At 38.6% G+C, this 17,527-nt stretch overlaps 2 protein-coding genes and 1 long non-coding RNA gene across 3 annotated transcripts; 1 reads left to right on the forward strand and 2 right to left on the reverse strand.

Moving 5' to 3' along the window:
- Positions 1-231: 231 nt before the first annotated feature.
- LOC131026060 (probable carotenoid cleavage dioxygenase 4, chloroplastic) lies at positions 232-2,057 on the reverse strand. Its single transcript, XM_057955836.1, has 2 exons — positions 865-2,057; positions 232-613 (listed from the first exon to the last, which is right to left on the reverse strand). Exons 1-2 carry the CDS (start codon positions 2,007-2,009, stop codon positions 232-234), a joined length of 1,527 nt encoding a protein of 508 aa, XP_057811819.1. The 5' UTR covers positions 2,010-2,057.
- A 506-nt stretch (positions 2,058-2,563) lies between these two features.
- LOC131026061 (uncharacterized mitochondrial protein AtMg00810-like) lies at positions 2,564-3,595 on the reverse strand. Its single transcript, XM_057955838.1, has one exon. It carries the CDS (start codon positions 3,593-3,595, stop codon positions 2,564-2,566), a length of 1,032 nt encoding a protein of 343 aa, XP_057811821.1.
- Positions 3,596-10,224: 6,629 nt separating this feature from the next.
- LOC130987119 (uncharacterized) lies at positions 10,225-13,118 on the forward strand. Its single transcript, XR_009089574.1, has 3 exons — positions 10,225-10,367; positions 12,223-12,289; positions 12,893-13,118. It is a non-coding gene; the product is annotated as an uncharacterized LOC130987119 (long non-coding RNA).
- The last annotated feature ends 4,409 nt before the right edge of the window (positions 13,119-17,527 follow it).

Below are 17,527 nucleotides of genomic sequence, written 5' to 3' on the forward strand. Positions count from 1 at the left end.
CAAAATTATTACATTTTCACGACAATTGTAATTTGTATTTACAAGAATTTGTACTTTTAATTATTTGATCAAGTAATTATTATTCTAAAAAAATAATTATTGATATGAAGAAAAATAATGTTATTTTTTAGTTGCCAGAACTTGTATTTTTATCTATTTGGTGAAGTAATTATTGACTTAAAAAAATAAATATTAATATGAAGAAATTTAATATGAACTTGTACTAAATTATCACATGCACGCATCAATATTTCCAAGGTCACATAAATCAGACTGAGATAGAAATAGGCCGTGGAAGCCAGTGGGGACGCGCTGCGGCAGCTTGACGGCGGCGATTATTTCAAGTGTAGCTGACTTGGCATCCATTACTACCAACTTTGATTCTTTACAATTATCATCGTGTAAATATGTCACCAAATAGCCGTCGTCCTCCTCCGCCGCCGGATTATTGGCTTCCCTCGCCACGAAAAAGGGTTCGCCGCCGTGGCAGTCCGGCCCATACCAGCAGCTAGCCACCGTGCAATCGCCGCCATCCTCCTTGTTTAGTAGGGATAAGTCTAGCTTCACCACTCCCACCAGCCGTGTCTCTGTTATTATTGATGCATAAATGTACCTGAATAACCAGGGGGCTTAGCCCACTGGCCACCGGGTCCTCACTTAAGTGAAGTGACCGGGTTCGATCCCTCTTGGGAACGAATTGGTGATTGGAGCATGACTTTGACCGATCAAAAAAAAAAAAAATGTACCTGAATAATATAATTAAATACGATCAGCAAATTCAGATGCACATAAATTCTAAGGTCGCAACTATAAAGTGTTATCTCTCTCTCTCACACTGTCACACACACACACACATAGAAGTACCTGTTTTTCTTGGCAGCATAAGCAGGATTGATGACTCCAAATTCAAGAATCTCCGGCGACAAGGAATGCCTCTGCACCGTCTTCGCCTTCACATTTATGACAATCTTTTCCATCTTCAGCTGCGCGCAGCCAATGTTTTCCAACAATTGATCCACCGCCAACGCATTCGACGCCACCATGCACACGGTGTCGCCGCCGTCTTCTTCCCAAGCATTCAAACAGTGCAGAGGGTTGAACCCCGGCGCATCGATCCACACCATCTCCTCCTCATCCTCTGCGTACCTCGGAATAACCCCCACCCGCGCCACCTTCTCCTCGTCAATCTCCACCGGCGATCTCCCGCTCAATATCAACGACGGCTTCACCACCATCTGCATGTCGGGGATCACGGCGTACGTCTCTGTCAGGGCAAAGTCATGAATTACCGTCAGCCTCTTCATCGAGAATATGCCCACATCCTTGTGCTTTCTTCCATTCGAGTCGATCCAGAAAAGCTTCAGGAATGGAGGCACGACGTCGTATGCGAAGGCGAAGGTCTCTCCGGTGACCCGATCAATTTTCGGGTGCCCCGTCATCCTCGGGAATGCCTCGGCAGCTCCGAAATCATGGCGGCCTAGGGTTTTTATATCTCCCTCCGCCGTTATACTCACGGCGTAGGGAAGATCGGACTCGCAGAGGGCGAAGAGCTGGCCGGAAATTAGGGCTAAATTCGTGTTGGCCGTGCCGAAACCCTGATTGATCGGATCGAAGTGGCCGGAGAGAATTCGAGCTGCAGTGAGAAGAAAACGAGAGACGGAAGCACAGAGGCCGCCATTGAAGCAGGAGAAAATGCTTGGAACAAAAGGGTAGCCCATTTCACGCTCCACTGCGTATTTGTGCGTGTTGACGTAGCGGGAGCAGAAGGTGGGTTTTCCCTGAGAGAATTTGATCATGTGAAGCAGCCCATCGCCCTCAAATAAGTGATAAGGCCCATTTGGGGTGAACTGAGGGTTTGGGCCGTTGCGGATGTATGCGCCGCCGTCGAGGCAGCTCGGGAGGGAGCCCTCCACCACGTCGCAGGCGGTGGGGGGAAACTCCCCCACCGGAACGAAGTTGTCGGAGAGTACGTGTTTAGGGTCAAGAGAGGGGGGAAGGGGTAAGTCCATGACATTGCAGATGAAATCATCCAATGATTTGAAGAAGCTTGTTAATGGCGATTGTGGAGTTTGATAGTAATTTGGTAATTTCTTTGTGAGACGGTGAAAAATATGGGCTGTTAGAAAATGGAGGTGATTATATAGTGGTTTGAGTGTGGTGAGTGATTGTAGTGAAGTGGTGTAGAGAATATTGTGAGTGTAGTGTGTGTAGAAGATAGAGAGAATGATTTTAGAGTGGAGCTCTTGTCTCCGAAGAACTTAGATAATATTAGATAGAGTGATGTTTTTGAGATGTTTTAGATTGGTTTGAGATTATTGAGATTAGTTACAAATGGCTCACAAGAGCTCTATTTATAGGTGTGGGAAGATCTCTCTAGATCCCACTACACTAACTTATATCTAGAATTCTCTAGATACTATATAGAAAATATCTAATCTCTAGAATACCATACATGTCCTAGGTATTATTTAGAATACTCTAGAGTAATCTAGCTAGTGGTGAATTCTCTAGAATATACATAGCTTATTCTCACCTAGAATATTCTAGATAAATGCATCACACTTCAATACTCCTCCTTGATGCATTTATCGGTTACTCCAAGCATTCTTCGTAGAAACTGGAATCTGTCCCTTGGTAGTGCTTTTGTGAAGATGTCCGCCAACTGCTCTTCTGTTGGACAATACTTCATCTCGATAAGTTTCTTTGCTTCAACATCTCTCAAGAAGTGATACTTGATGTCGATGTGCTTGGTGCGATTGTGCTGAACTGGATTCTTAGCCATTGCTATAGATGACTTGTTATCGCAGTAGATCTCTGTCGATGAGTCTTGCGGTTCGCCCATATCCGCTAGTATTCTTCTAAGCCATATAGCTTGGCATGCTGCTTCGGCTGCTGCAACATACTCAGCTTCTGCTGTTGATAGTGCAACTGAGTCTTGCTTCTTTGATCCCCAAGAAAAAATTCCTGAGCCAAGCTTGAAAGCATAGCCTGAGGTGCTTTTCATGTCATCTTGAGATCCAGCCCAATCACTATCGCTATATCCACTGATCTGTGAGTCAGACTTTGGTTTGTACCAAATACCATAGTTGAGCGTACCTTGCAGGTATCTGAGAAGTCTCTTTGCTGCTCCATAGTGGGTCTCCTTCGGACTTTCCATGAATCTGGATAGAAGGCTTGTTGCATACTTGATGTCTGGCCTTGTTGCCGTCAAATATAGTAGACTCCCAATCAAACTTCGATACTTTGTAGAATCCGTCGGTTTTGACCCATCTTCTTTCTTCAACTTCTCATTTGGAATGAGAGGTGTAACCACTGGCTTGCAGTCTTGCATCTTGAACTTCTTGAGCATATCTTCAATATACTTCTTTTGTGATAGGAAGATGCCTTCTTCCTCTTGACTTATCTCCATTCCGAGAAAATAGTGCATTAATCCTAAGTCCGTCATCTCAAATGTGCTCATCATGTCTCTCTTGAAATCCTCGATCAATTTTGTGTTATTTCCTGTGACAATTAAGTCATCAACATAAAGAGAGACAATCAGGATGTTCGTACGTAGAGTTTTGATGTATAGAGTGGCCTCGTTCTTGCTCCTCATGAATCCTTGACCGGTGAAATATCCATCTATTTTGCTGTACCAGGCTCGTGGCGCTTGTTTGAGCCCATAGAGTGCTTTCTTGAGGCGAAGAACTTTGCCTTCTTACTTTGTGAATCCTTCTGGCTGCTCCACATATATCTTGTCTATTAGATCTCCGTTGAGAAATGCCGACTTAACATCAAGCTGATAGATTTTCCATTTCTTCTGAGCCGCTAGAGCTATGAGTGCTCGAATTGTGTCCATCCGGGCTACTGGAGCAAACGTTTCTGTGTAGTCGACTCCTGGTACTTGAGCATATCCTTTTGCGACAAGTCTTGCCTTATGCTTCTGGATCGAACCATCAGGATTCAGCTTTGTCTTGAACACCCATTTGACTCCAATGACTTCCTTGTCACTTGGAAGATCCACCAACTCCCAAGTATCATTCTTTTCTATCATTTTTATCTCCTCCTCCATTGCTTTAATCCAAACTTTCTCTTTGGATGCTTCTGCATAGTTACTTGGCTCTAAAGAACAAAAGTTGCATGTCTCATATATATCAGTGGATTCATATAAATCTACTAGAGTTCTTACCCGAAAAGGTGGAAAGTCTGGTGAGGAGTCTGAGTCGGATCCACTTGAGGTATTGGCTTCTGAAGAGGACCTTGGTGGGCTTTGTTGATCTTGTTCTCCATGTTCTGTGACTTCTTTTAGGAGTGTAGTTGTTGTCCGCCTTTCAACACTTTCTGTCTCCCAATTCCAGGAGGCTTGTTCGTCAAATTCCACGTCTCGACTTGTCACCAGCTTCTTGGTCTCAAGATTGTAGATTCTATAACCCTTGGATTTAGAGCTGTAGCCGAGGAAGATTCCCTTCTCCGTCTTGTCCTCCAGTTTGTGTCTTTTTACTGAGGGAATGTGGATGTAGCAGATACTTCCAAAGACCCTCAAATGTTTGGCTGAAGGCTTTTGTCCTGACCAAGCTTCGATCGGCGTCTTGTTTAGCACGGCCTTTGTTGGACATCGGTTGAGTAGGTAGACCGATGTATATACTGCCTCCGCCCAAAACTTCTTTGGCAATCCTTTCTCCGCCAGCATGGATCTCGCCATCTCCATGACTGTTCGATTCTTTCTTTCCGACACGCCGTTTTGTTGTGGAGTGTAGGCCACCATTAGTTGATGCTCCACACCTTCATCTTCACAGAACTTGTCGAACTCTTTTGAGTTGTATTCGGTACCTCGACCGCTTCTCAGTTTCTTTATTTTGCGACCACTTTGGTTCTCCACAAAGTTCTTGAATCTCTTGAAGATTCTAAAGACTTCTGATTTTTCTTGGAGAAAATATACCCAAGTCATTCTAGAGTAGTCATCAATAAAGAGTATGAAGTACCTGTTTTGGTTTACTGAAGGTGTGCGCATTGGACCGCAAACGTCGGTGTGGACAAGCTCTAGTATCTCCTTGGCTCGCCATGTTTTCTCCGTTGGAAATGGTTGTCTATGTTGCTTTCCGATCATGCATCCTTCGCATACACCTTCTCTTTCATTTAAAAGAGGCATGTCTCTCATCATATTTTTCTGATGAAGTAGCCTTAAGGCATTTAGGTTGAAATGCCCAAATCTCCGATGCCATAAACTCGTATCGTCGAGTTGAGCCACCATTGCCTTTTGTGGATATTGCCATTGAATGGGAAAGTTTCTATTTTTTCCCATTTTTACTACTGCAATATCTTGGTTATTTTTCTTGTCGTAAATTCGACAAGAATCTTTCTCAAAGTGGAGGGCATATCCACTTTCCATCATTTGGCCAACACTTAATAGACTTTGTGCAAGACGAGGTACTAGGAGAACATTTCTAATAAATCGCGTACCTTTGTTAGTTTCTATGGCAATTGTACCTTTCCCTTTCGTCTCCACCAGTTCTCCATTGCCCATCTTCACCTTCGTCTTGATTGAAGTATCTAACTCACGGAAGATGGTCTCGTTGGATGTCATGTGGTTGCTGCATCCGCTATCGATGTACCATTCTTCTTCTCCTGCTTCCGTTGCCGAGTGACATGCATAGAACATGTACTCCTTCTCATTTTGATTTTCTGAATAATTGGCTTGATGATTTCTTCTATCTCTGCAATCTTTTTCCACATGCCCGAACCTTTTGCAGTTTTTGCACTGTGGCTTTCCTCGATGATAGCAGTCCTTCTCTAAGTGATTTGTCTTCTTGCAAATTCCACATGGTGGAAAATTTGCCTTGCTCTCCTTGTTGCTGGAGCTTCCTTCCTTGTGATTGCTTTTAAAATTTCCGCCGCTTCTTGACTTATTGCCTCTAACGTTGAGCTTGGACTGAAAGGCACTCTCTAGTGAACTTTCATGTCGCCTACTCAATCGTTGCTCGTGTGCTTCCAAGGAACCCATCAGCTCCGCGACAGACATTTTTGATAAATCTTTTGATTCTTCAATCGCCGCCACTACTGGATCATACTTCTCGGTAAGGCTGATTAAGACCTTCTGTACGATCCTTTCATCGGAGACGTTCTCTCCGTATGACCGCATTTGATTGATTATTTCCATTATTCTTGAGAAATAATCTTTTGCGGCTTCTGAATCTTTCATTTTAAGATTCTCTAGTTCTCGCCTTAAACTTTGCAGTTTAATGGTTCGAACTTTAACATTTCCTTGGAACTCCTCCTTAAGGATATCCCAAGCTTCTTTTGCAGTAGTGGCTCGAATAATTCTTGCCATGATAGAATCACTAACAGATTGTTGGAGAAGATAAAGAGCTTTAGCATTTTGTTGCTTTAATTTCTTACGTACCTCGGATGAGGATGTCTTGTCGATATCTTCTCCCGGCATGGTGATTCCTTCTTCAATGACATCCCAAAGATCATGGGATTCAAGGCAAGTCTTCATACGAACACTCCAATAGTCATAGTTTTCTCCATTGAATATTGGAGTCGTGATGGAGAGACTTGACGACGCCATAACGCCCGCTTATGATCGAACAAGCTCTGATACCACTTGTTAGAAAATGGAGGTGATTATATAGTGGTTTGAGTGTGGTGAGTGATTGTAGTGAAGTGGTGTAGAGAATATTGTGAGTGTAGTGTGTGTAGAAGATAGAGAGAATGATTTTAGAGTGGAGCTCTTGTCTCCAAAGAACTTAGATAATATTAGATAGAGTGATGTTTTTGAGATGTTTTAGATTGGTTTGAGATTATTGAGATTAGTTACAAATGGCTCACAAGAGCTCTATTTATAGGTGTGGGAAGATCTCTCTAGATCCCACTACACTAACTTGTATCTAGAATTCTCTAGATACTATATAGAAAATATCTAATCTCTAGAATACCATACATGTCCTAGGTATTATTTAGAATACTCTAGAGTAATCTAGCTAGTGGTGAATTCTCTAGAATATACATAGCTTATTCTCACCTAGAATATTCTAGATAAATGCATCACACTTCAATACAGAAGAAGATTTTGCGGTGATGATATTAATAGGCGTATTTAATGAGTTGATCTCATTGATCTTCCTAAATGATGAAGGACTATTTCTCGGAATGAAAGAGGAATGCAATCCTAAAGTTGTCATCTTAATCTGGAAAGAGAATTAATGCCGATCGAGATGATGAATTCTAAATTTTATGAAGTAGTGCGGCCTCTATATTAAACAACTCCGGTCATCATCTTAATTCTTCACTACAAGAAAACTGGTCGAACACCGATGGATATCACCGACGGACTATTTTCCGTCGGTAGATATCGACGGATCACCGACGGACCGTCATCCAGCAACATCGCCGGAGTCGGCATCTATTTCCGATGAGAATACCGACGGACAATATCCGTCGGTAAATTCGGTATTTTTTATTTTAATAATTATTTTAATTTTTTACCGACGGAATACCGACGAATTAAACTCCGTCGGAAAATTGGGTAATTTCGAATTTAATAATTATTATTTGTATTTTTATTATTTTTTATATTTTTTTATTTATTTTATTTATTTTAAATTATTTTTAAAATTAGTACCGACGGATAAAGTCCGTCGGTAAATTATTTTTTATTATTTTTATTTTATTATTTTTTATTATTTATTTTTTTATTTTAAATTATTTTAAATTAATTTTCTATATTATTATTATTTTTAAATTATTGAATATATTTTAATTCTGATAGTTATTTTTAGCAATAATATTTTCTCTTTTTAATAAACGATAATATTAATTTTTTTTATTATCTTAAATTCGATCATATATTTACCGTCATTTTTTCGCCGACACCACAAGTCTTAGATATCATCTCGACATATTCTAAGGTTATGAATAAATGATATTGTATATTGAAATAGAATTTAAATGAATTAATAGGTGCTAGTTATATCAATAATACGTGTGTTCTCCACTGGCGACCACTCGAAAGAAACTTCAAGGTTTAAGCGTGCTTGACTCAGAGCACTAGTAAGATGGGTGACCCACTGGGAAGTTGGCCAAATCATATGCAATTAAGTTCATGTAAGATGGGTGACCCACTGGGAAGTTGGCCAAATCATATGCAATTAAGTTCAAAATACATGAGAAATACTTGTAGAATATGAAGGTAGGTTGAAATATAAAAAAAAAGTTAAAAATAATTTACCGACGGAATTTTCCGTCGGTAATCCGTCGGTAAACGCGCCACCTACCACGGCCAACGCCGGCGCCGGAGACTTACCGACGGCGATGTCCGTCGGTATCCACCGACGGACAGAAAAAATCCGTCGGTAAATCATTTACCGACGAGCGTTTTCACGACGGGTGAAATCCGTCAGTATCTCCATTTACCGACGGAATTTTGATTCTTACCGACGAAATATTCCGTCGGTGTTCGGCCATATTCTGGTTGTGATTCTGCGAACTTGCATACATATTCATATTATTTTATGAACCACTAATCGGTCATCTAAGCATTGTATTCGTGTTATTTTATTTAATTCAACTCATCAAACGTTCTTATCGTTAAAACATGAATTTTTTTTAAAAGAAACATGATTTACATGCGAATGCAATCAACTTCTTCACATGCTAAAAATAAATATTGTGGATTGTCTAATTTTGTTTGATTGGTCATCCATTGAAAAATTGACATTTTTGTCAGTAATCTGATCAATTATGGATAATTAAAATACTTTAATGATCATTATTTGAACAGAGATATATCGAGAATCGAGTGTTAACCAGAGAGATAAAAAATGTAAAGACGAGGGACAAGTATAATCTGCTTATATAAATAGCATGCTTGATTACATAATGATATTTAGCATGATTGATTAGACTCTCTCACAAGCATATTTTTAACGAGCTATGATTCTATTTCATACCCTCCATTTTATTCTTTATAGCTCATATATATTTAAATATAAGATAAATTTTTAATTATTATTTTAAATAGTGACTACAAAAAATAAAATAGAGGCTATAAATAGAATCACCCATATTTAATTAGCGTGATACACCCAGCCCAAATCAAGAAGAATTACATGAAACCCAGGGGAGCCCAAGTATCTGCGGAGGACGAGGCCCAAGCCGAGAGCGGCCCAATAACAACAAGAAAGCCCACTTGTGCAAGGAGAGTGCCTGCCCGTTATCAAGGATTTCTGTTAGGGATTTTCGTCATTTTTGCATAATGAAATCGTTGTGGCAGTAGTAGTAGTATCAAAGATCACCGGCGCCGACGTTCCTTCCAAGACGTCGGAGAACAGGGGCGACTGGTTGAGAATGTTGATGTTGTTGTTCGAACCGGCGACACCGAAGAAAGCATGCCAAATCCACAAATCGTGGGATGCAAAGGCCTCCAAGATCAAGGTGGGCTCCCCTTGATCACCGTGTGTATATGCTCCATGCCACGCCTTTGGGCAATTTTTCTACGCCCAATGCATACAATCAAGACTCCCGAGCTGTAACACCCGGGCTTTTGATGACGTGTTAATTGCTTAAGTTTGAGTAATTAGGGTTTAGATCCCTTGTTTGATTTACTTTGTAAAGAGATGAAGAGTTATATGAAGTTTTGTTGTTATATTTTAAAGATGTTGAGATGTTCTTTTGATGATGTGAGGATGATGTGGGATTTTATATCCGTATTTGAGTTTGAGTATTTGAATAATTCTAGATAACTATTTGAATGAGAACGGTGAACTCGGAAGTGAAATCTGAGTCCGTTAAGACGTTTTTGAAATTTTTGACTTTTTGACGATGAATAGTAAAGTACGGCTATTTCGTCTTTTTGTCGACTTTCAAAATCTTACGTGCACGTCGTCGAGAAATATTCTTAGTTTTTCGATACGAGTCCAATAATGAAAGTTTTTATTTTTGGACGACGAGTGAATAGTAAATCGGGATTTCTCGATAAACGTGTAAATCTCGTTTATCAGAATTTCGAGAACGAGCTTGTATTTTCTATATTTATATAGAATTACGAGTGTAATAAAAGTGAGTAGGAGTTGAGAGGGCGAGTAACGAAGAGTATGGGTAGTTAGTCGTTAAGACGAGACGAGACGAAATGAGATATTTAACGACTAACGGGTTAATATCCTAAATATCTAACCTACCCTACCCCTAACCACCCCCCCAACCGCCCAAACTCACTCACTCACACATATTACACGTTTGTCTCAGCCAAACACTTTTAACTCACACACACAACACCTAAAACACACACTAAACTCACGCATAACACCATTGTTGAGGAGTTGGAGCTTTTGACCTCCGATTTGAGCACCGAGACGAGCGCCGATCATCTTTTCGATCACGTATCTAAGTAGGTAAGATCTCTACCTACGTTTTGATGGTTTTCTTTTCGATTTTCGTCGACGTCGAAAAACGTCGATTCTCGACTTTATTTTGAAACGACGTCGGATCGTCGTGAAATTTTAGTATGTTGTTCTTGGGTAGATGTTGAGCATGTTTAATGAAGGGAGTAAGAACGGAACGAACCGTAGCTATGAAACCCATGAGGGCAGCCCCGTTTTTCACATATTAGCTTGTCTTTCGATTTTTGTTTGATCGTTTTGACTTGATATTTGTGCTTAGGGGTATGCTAGAATCGATATATATTAAATTCGTATTTTTCCAAGCACGAAAATTGTATAAATTTTTGGAGTATGATTATTTAAATTCGTGAAGTTTGAGACGTTGCATAATGAATATTATTGCGTATATGTGTTCTACAATGTCACATGAGCATGCTAATTGATTTACAATTTATGGATGATAATTGTTGAACGAAATTAAAACTGGAATTCTGTCAAAATTTTACAGCAGTTTCAAGCTTATGTTTCGATGAGTTTTCATTGCTTGATGGCTCTGAAATTTTAGTATGTTTATCTATGATATGTGTATTTCGTCGCTGCAAAATTTCATGTCTTTTGGATGATGTTTGGTATTTTAAAGATATTTTGAAAAAATCCTTGACAGAATCTGTCAACTGTTGGTAGACTTCACAAAAACGTTTATATCTATTAATCCATGAAGGATTTTGCATCACCGTTTTTTTTTAAACGAAACTAGACTTCAATACTTTTCTAAAAACATAAGATTTCGATTTTTATGACCTCTGAAACAGAGCAGTTTATTATTTCAAAAATGCCCTGTTCTGCTGTCATATTTTTCCAACAATAAAAGTGTATGAGTTTCATTGTTTATTTGGCAGATCATATGAACGTTTTCTCTTGTGAAATTTTAACCAAATCTTCAAGGATACCTTTAGTTTTGGCTGATTAAATTTGATGGAATTTTATTAAGGTTTGCCTTGGTTTCTAATGGCCTAAACAAAATTGGCAGAAACTGTCAATCTTTGACAGCCTGCACTAAAAGAGCAATATCTCCAAAAACCTTTAACCTTTTTGGTTAACTACCATTTTTAGAGTGAACTACACTTCATGGAGTTTTTGAGATCAATTGGTATGAGAGTTTATGATGATTGAGTTGGTTGTTATGAATTTTTAAAGATGACACAAAAACAGCAAAACTTTCTAGAAAACAACTTGATTATATTTGTTTTGATGGATGATACGATATGACTAAATGGTGTGAGTTGTGAGAGTTATGATTAACGCACATAAATGTTGGTATCTGACACTCGAACAATTGGTGTCGAGTATAAATGATAGTTTACTGATAAAGAGTTTTGATGATTTTGAATTGTTTGGTTTGCGTTGAAAAGATGTCAAGATGTTAAGTTTTGAGTCGAGAGACGAGTTCACGTAGTGAGATTCACGCGTTGAAATCTCGTGGCTGACATTATATATGAATAGGTCATGTCGAAATTTTTAGTGAAATTAGAATTTGAGCATAGTCAATTCTTGTTGACCTGTGACTCAAATACATACCTAATGGAAAGTTTAACTTTCTAATTGGTTAATTAGACGAGATGAGAGCGAATAGATCTGCTAAGAAAGTGGACTTTTCGATGTGTTAAATATTTCTTTTAATTGAAGCGCTGCTAATTATAACATAAGGATGTTATAATTAATGAGTAATGACGAGAGATAATAATTGTTATATTGATTAACAATCAAGAGAGATGAACATTAGAGATACTAATGTTTCATAAAAGAGATTAGATTATTAATCGAGGTTTCTTTTATAACTTCTCACCAATTCTTCATAACGATGAAGGTCCTTTTGGGAAGTAACGACTTGAGGGAGAGAGTGACGTTACTCATTGATACAGAGACACAACGAGGTGGGCATTACTTTTACTATACGTATATAGAGATCCCCTGCGTGTCGTAGGCCTCTTATACGAATGAATGCATGAGATGATTTAACTGTTAATTTCAGTTTTATATATCTATCAAACGAGTTTAATGCTACCTTTGAACAAGTTATTTTGTTACAAATCTTTGAACTGGAAAATATTACAACTGTTGTCTTGCCATAAAATGTTTAAATTTTAGTATGATATCTATCTGCTTTGGCTTTGCCAATGATGCAATCGAATTCGGGTCCTGAGCAGTTGATAGCTATCCTGCCAGGGCTAGTGTACACCAGTGACCGTGAGTCATCTAGCGGGTTGGCCGGTCAAGTGACCGTGAGAGGTGGCCACCTCTCCGGCACACAGTTTCAGATATGATAGATTACAAAAGAACTTAGTCTGATCAGACGAACTTTAAGAATCACAAATGAACTTAGTAAGCTTGGGCCTTTTTAGCGAAAAACTCCCTTGCTGTACTGTTTATGATGGCATGACAATTTACAGTTTTGAAGCATGTATTTTTATACCTAGGCATACGTGCCCACTGAGTGCTTTTGTACTCAGCCCTGCATATGTTTTCTAAATGTGCAGGTTGAGCTGATGTGATGATGGTGTTGCAATGAGCGGAGTCTCCAGGGTTGTTAATAAATAGTTAACCTGTCTAGAATATGTCTTCATACATATGTCTAGCTACTTTCCGCTGCAAGATGTTGTTGATGTTATAGTATGTTATGTCATACTTTGAGTCTTAAGAGAATGGTTTCATACGATGTATAACTTGATTAATGATATTAATTAAGTTTTATGCTGTCTTTCATAGACTGTTTTCAATTGAGTATTAATGAATAAAAATGACGAGTTTTATTAAGATGAGTAAGTTTTACGGCTATAAATGACGCCCCTTTTCTTCCCCTTCTTCTTTAACCCCATCCCTAGTCGTGGATCACTCGGCCTAACTATCCATAGTTAGGGCGGGCCGTGACACGAGCATCCCGGGAAATTCGTGTCGCGCCTCATGCATCTGAAGAAGGCATTGGATGTCTGTCGCTGTAGGACGTCGCAGATACTCAGCGCCGTATGCTCGGACGACAGCTCTGTAGAATTTCTTTAGGCATAGACGCCTCGTCGTGTCGGCGACCTTTAGATACTCGTCGAAAGTCATCGCACTGACGCCGGTGGCTAATTGGCGGATAGCCACCGTGCATTTCTGCAAGGCGTGAGAGAGTCATGGCCCACAGCATCATGGCTCATTCGGAAGTAACCATCTTCACCTTGCACAGCATCGACGATGCTGTTCACTATTTATTTTCACCACGCTGCAAGTATACGGTGTAGTTGCAACATAGGGAAGCAATGTCGTATTCCACAAGGATTAGTAGTCAAATTCTAGTGATTATCCTAATTCATTATGCTAGAGCTATTTAGACTAAACGACAAGGTGAATGGGTTGGTTATCTAAACAATTATCTAGCAAATTCAAAGACAAATAAGATCAAATAAGCAAAGTGGATTAACAAGTGATGAATGTGGTTTAGGGATTAGGCATCGATGGATTAGCAATGGACTTCAATTTAGCTCAATATTAGTCTTGATATTCCTATTTATCTAGAGTGATCTCCCAACTAGTTCTAGCCCCCTCCCGGACGACTAAAACGGTAGATTACGGGTCATAGTTGCCGTCCCCGGTCAACTGCTAACCTATAACTCCCAAGAGCACAATAAGATCGATAAACTCTCACCCCACTCTCAACCTCCCGGTTTATTGAGTCAATATGTTTCAAGCTCCTAATCTAATATGATTATCCTCTCCCGATTCAAATCACAAATGAGAAATGCATAGAAAGTGGCCAACAATCCACACAAGAAATAATACTAGGGCTTGAAAAGATAATGACAAGGAAGTAAACAAGACATATATTAAGCATAATAATTAATCCATTACATAATCTACTAGCCTAACCCCCAAACCAATGGGAGTTTTAGCCTACCATGTTCACAAACAACATACTTAAATCAAAGAAGAACATATATGAAAGAGAAAGTAATGAGTGACAAATCCTATTAATGGGCTTTCTTGAATCTTCTCTCCTCTTCAATGCTTCTTCAAAAGGTAGGTGTGAGCATTAATGGATGTTAGGGTTTTTGTGTGGAGGATTGGGGAAGATGGAATGGGTGTGTGTAATGAATGATATCAAAAAAAGAGGGGGAAAGAGGTGTTTTAGCTCAAAATCGCGTCTGGGCCCGCCAAAGGGCGGATCCCCGCCTTTTCTCCGCGGTCGTGGTGACCACCGCGGCCGGAAACGGGGCCGAAAGGAGGAAAGCCCGCGGTCGAAGCCCGCGACCGCGGCTCGGACCGCGGGTGCTTGCCAAAAACGTTCTGGACTACTTTGGAGCAGAGGCCCGCGGTTGGGCCCGCGGCGACGGCCCGGACCACGGCTTACTGGGCAATTTTGGAGCAGAGGCCCGCGGTCGGGCCCGTGGCCGCGGCCCGGACCGCGGTGTCCTGGGCTTTATGCGCAGTCCACTTGTTCGGCTTCGTTCTCCCTCGTCCGAACTCCAATTTGGTCGTCATTTGCGCTCACGGATTCCTCTCGAGATGAACTTAAACCTCATGTTTTCAAAACTCTGTAATTTATCAGATGCGCAAGCATCAGAACTCAACAAAACTCAAAATTGGGATACAAACACATATTAGCAATCAATTCAAGGGGGAAAAAGACAACAATTCATGCAATATTGAGGTACGAAAACCATGTTTGTCAGATGCGCAAGAACAACTCCTTATGCATTCGAAAACGCCGTCGAAAAAATGTAGGACCGTACGTCGGATTGTCGTTGAAGTAGTCTTCCATAAGACATAAAGGGGCAGCCTCACGATCACGGTAGACGTAAGACCGGTGGTGAATAACACGATCCGGCTCCAGAATTGGGAGAACATTTGAGCAATCAATTGCTTCTGCTTATTGATCTCATCGACGATTTCTTGCGCAACCCCGTCGGACGAAGACGACGAAGTATCATCGAACCATTCGGCCATTTTTAGTAAGAGCAAAAATTGTAGTAGAGAAAGAGAGAAAGATTGAAGGAGAAAATATTTTGGATGTGAATGAATTTGAGAAATGAGGGGTATTTATAGGAAGGAAAAAAAAAGTTGAAGAAAATGGCTATCTAACCGTTGGAAAAAAAAAAAGGTTAGATCGGCTGTATCATTTCAAAATTTAAAAATTAATTTTTGTCATAATTAAATTGTAAATAATAAAATTAGAAATGAATAAGAAGCATAATACTGTTTAACTCATATCATAATGTACCAGAAAATATTAAAAATAAAATAGGATCACCTCATAATATTTATATTCTATGCTAGTAGAAATAATCTTCCATAAAATATATTATTAGGCTTGTTAATAGGCTTGTATATTATTATTAAAATAAAATAAAATATATAATATAACATAATTTTTAATAATTATAGCATGCACATTAATTGCTTTAACATTTTACAATGATTTGTTATACTCCCTTCTCTGCGTATATAATATAATTTCTTACTTTTCTTTTTTAGGACGTCCATAAAAAATTTTAATTTTATTTTTGGACTATGCCCCATCACTTAATTATAATACCTCATTACTTTTACTTTTCACTTTTTCATCACTCTCAATTCAATTTAAAATAACACAAGTACACAATAATAATTACAACATATTTTCACTATTGCAATATGCTCAGCAACTTCATCTTAAAACTCATGTCACTCCCTCCTATGAAGTTTTATCATAGACGGAGGGAGTATTAATTTATTAAATTTGTGTTATCTTTTGTCACGTTTCCCTTTCTTAGTTAATTTTTCAATTCTAAATTTGAATAAACCCTCTAGTTGAAATAAGATTGTGAACTATTAGTAATAAAAATTAACTTTATTATAGATAATAACATTTTTTTTAAATGCATTGCACTTGTTTTTAAATCAATTGAAAGATAATACTCCCTCGCTCCGTCCCAATTCAATAAGCTACATGACTTGGACACAAATGTCAAGAAATGAATAGTTAAAATAAAGTAGGAGAGAAATAAAGAAGAGATGATTATATGTAAGGTACAATAACATTTGGTGTAAATAATAAGTTATTTGCGGATATTTGTTATGTATTGACTTTACATTTCAAAATGTGATCTCTTGAAATGAGACGTCCAAATAAGGAAACATGACATATTGAATTGAGACGAATAGAGTAATTATTTATCATGGCAAGTGACTGAGCCATAATCCTAGGTTCAAGATTTCACTTTAGTCGAAAAGACGCATTATATTCATTACTTAAAAAAATTAGCTCAAGAGCTATCACCCTATAAACTTTCGTACAAGTATATTCTGGCTTCATAATTAAATAAGTTCAACAATTTATCGATAATTTATGAATATATAATACTCCATATATTTAGAATTGAGAGAGAGGCTTCTGACTCCATATATATATCTAAAAATCTTACAATGGCCGACTGGTTATAAGTTAATTAATTTGTGTGTTTAATTTCCTACTAAAACATTGTTTGAAAAAAATACTCAACCTGAAAAAATAATATATTTTGGTCATTTTTAACTTTCAAAATTCAAGGAAATTAATCTTATGCCCAAGAGAAGTTCAAATACAGAAACCGAAAACCATGTGAAAACCAAAATGGACTAAATATTTTATACATATATACGTAATGCAAGAAAAAGTTGTGAAGGGTTGTGGTTTAGACATGAATGCTTTTTACAACAAACTGAAGGCCCCAACATTTTAGGTGATGGAATCCATGTCCAAAAAAAGCCAAGATTTCTACTTTTAGCCGTATGAGAACAAATAAATTGATGGTTTTGGGACTTGAAATTCGGCCTAAATTTATAGCCATTCAATTTGCATGCAAGCCACTTGTGCTCTCTCTACGTATGTATACTTATCATAATTCAAATTTTAATTTGCACTCGTCCAACTTCAACTGTCACTATTTATTACGAATGACGAATGCTTCTGTTTCTATACTCAAGATCTTGATATTTCGAAAATGGCCCCCATCAAAATCATAAATTTTAAATAAAAAGGAAACAATATAGTAATGACTAGAGAGTTTCTTCTGAAAGAATATCCTAATCCATAAATCTTATCATTTCATGTTTCACTATTTATAATTGAAAAGTGTTTACATTTTCTAGATCCATAGTATTATTATTTAGGGTGA

Source organism: Salvia miltiorrhiza, chromosome 5 (genome assembly GCF_028751815.1).
Source record: "Salvia miltiorrhiza cultivar Shanhuang (shh) chromosome 5, IMPLAD_Smil_shh, whole genome shotgun sequence".
Classification (NCBI taxonomy): domain Eukaryota; kingdom Viridiplantae; phylum Streptophyta; class Magnoliopsida; order Lamiales; family Lamiaceae; genus Salvia; species Salvia miltiorrhiza.

Bases quoted from the DNA above. Each gene is read 5' to 3' on its own strand.
- LOC131026061 (XM_057955838.1), bottom strand. From the start codon at position 3,595: ATGAGGAGCAAGAACGAGGCCACTCTATACATCAAAACTCTACGTACG.
- LOC131026060 (XM_057955836.1), bottom strand. From the start codon at position 2,009: ATGGACTTACCCCTTCCCCCCTCTCTTGACCCTAAACACGTACTCTCC. The intron at 614-864 runs GTACTTCTATGT...CTGGTTATTCAG, and splicing joins TATGCTGCCAAGAAAAACAG to GTACATTTATGCATCAATAA.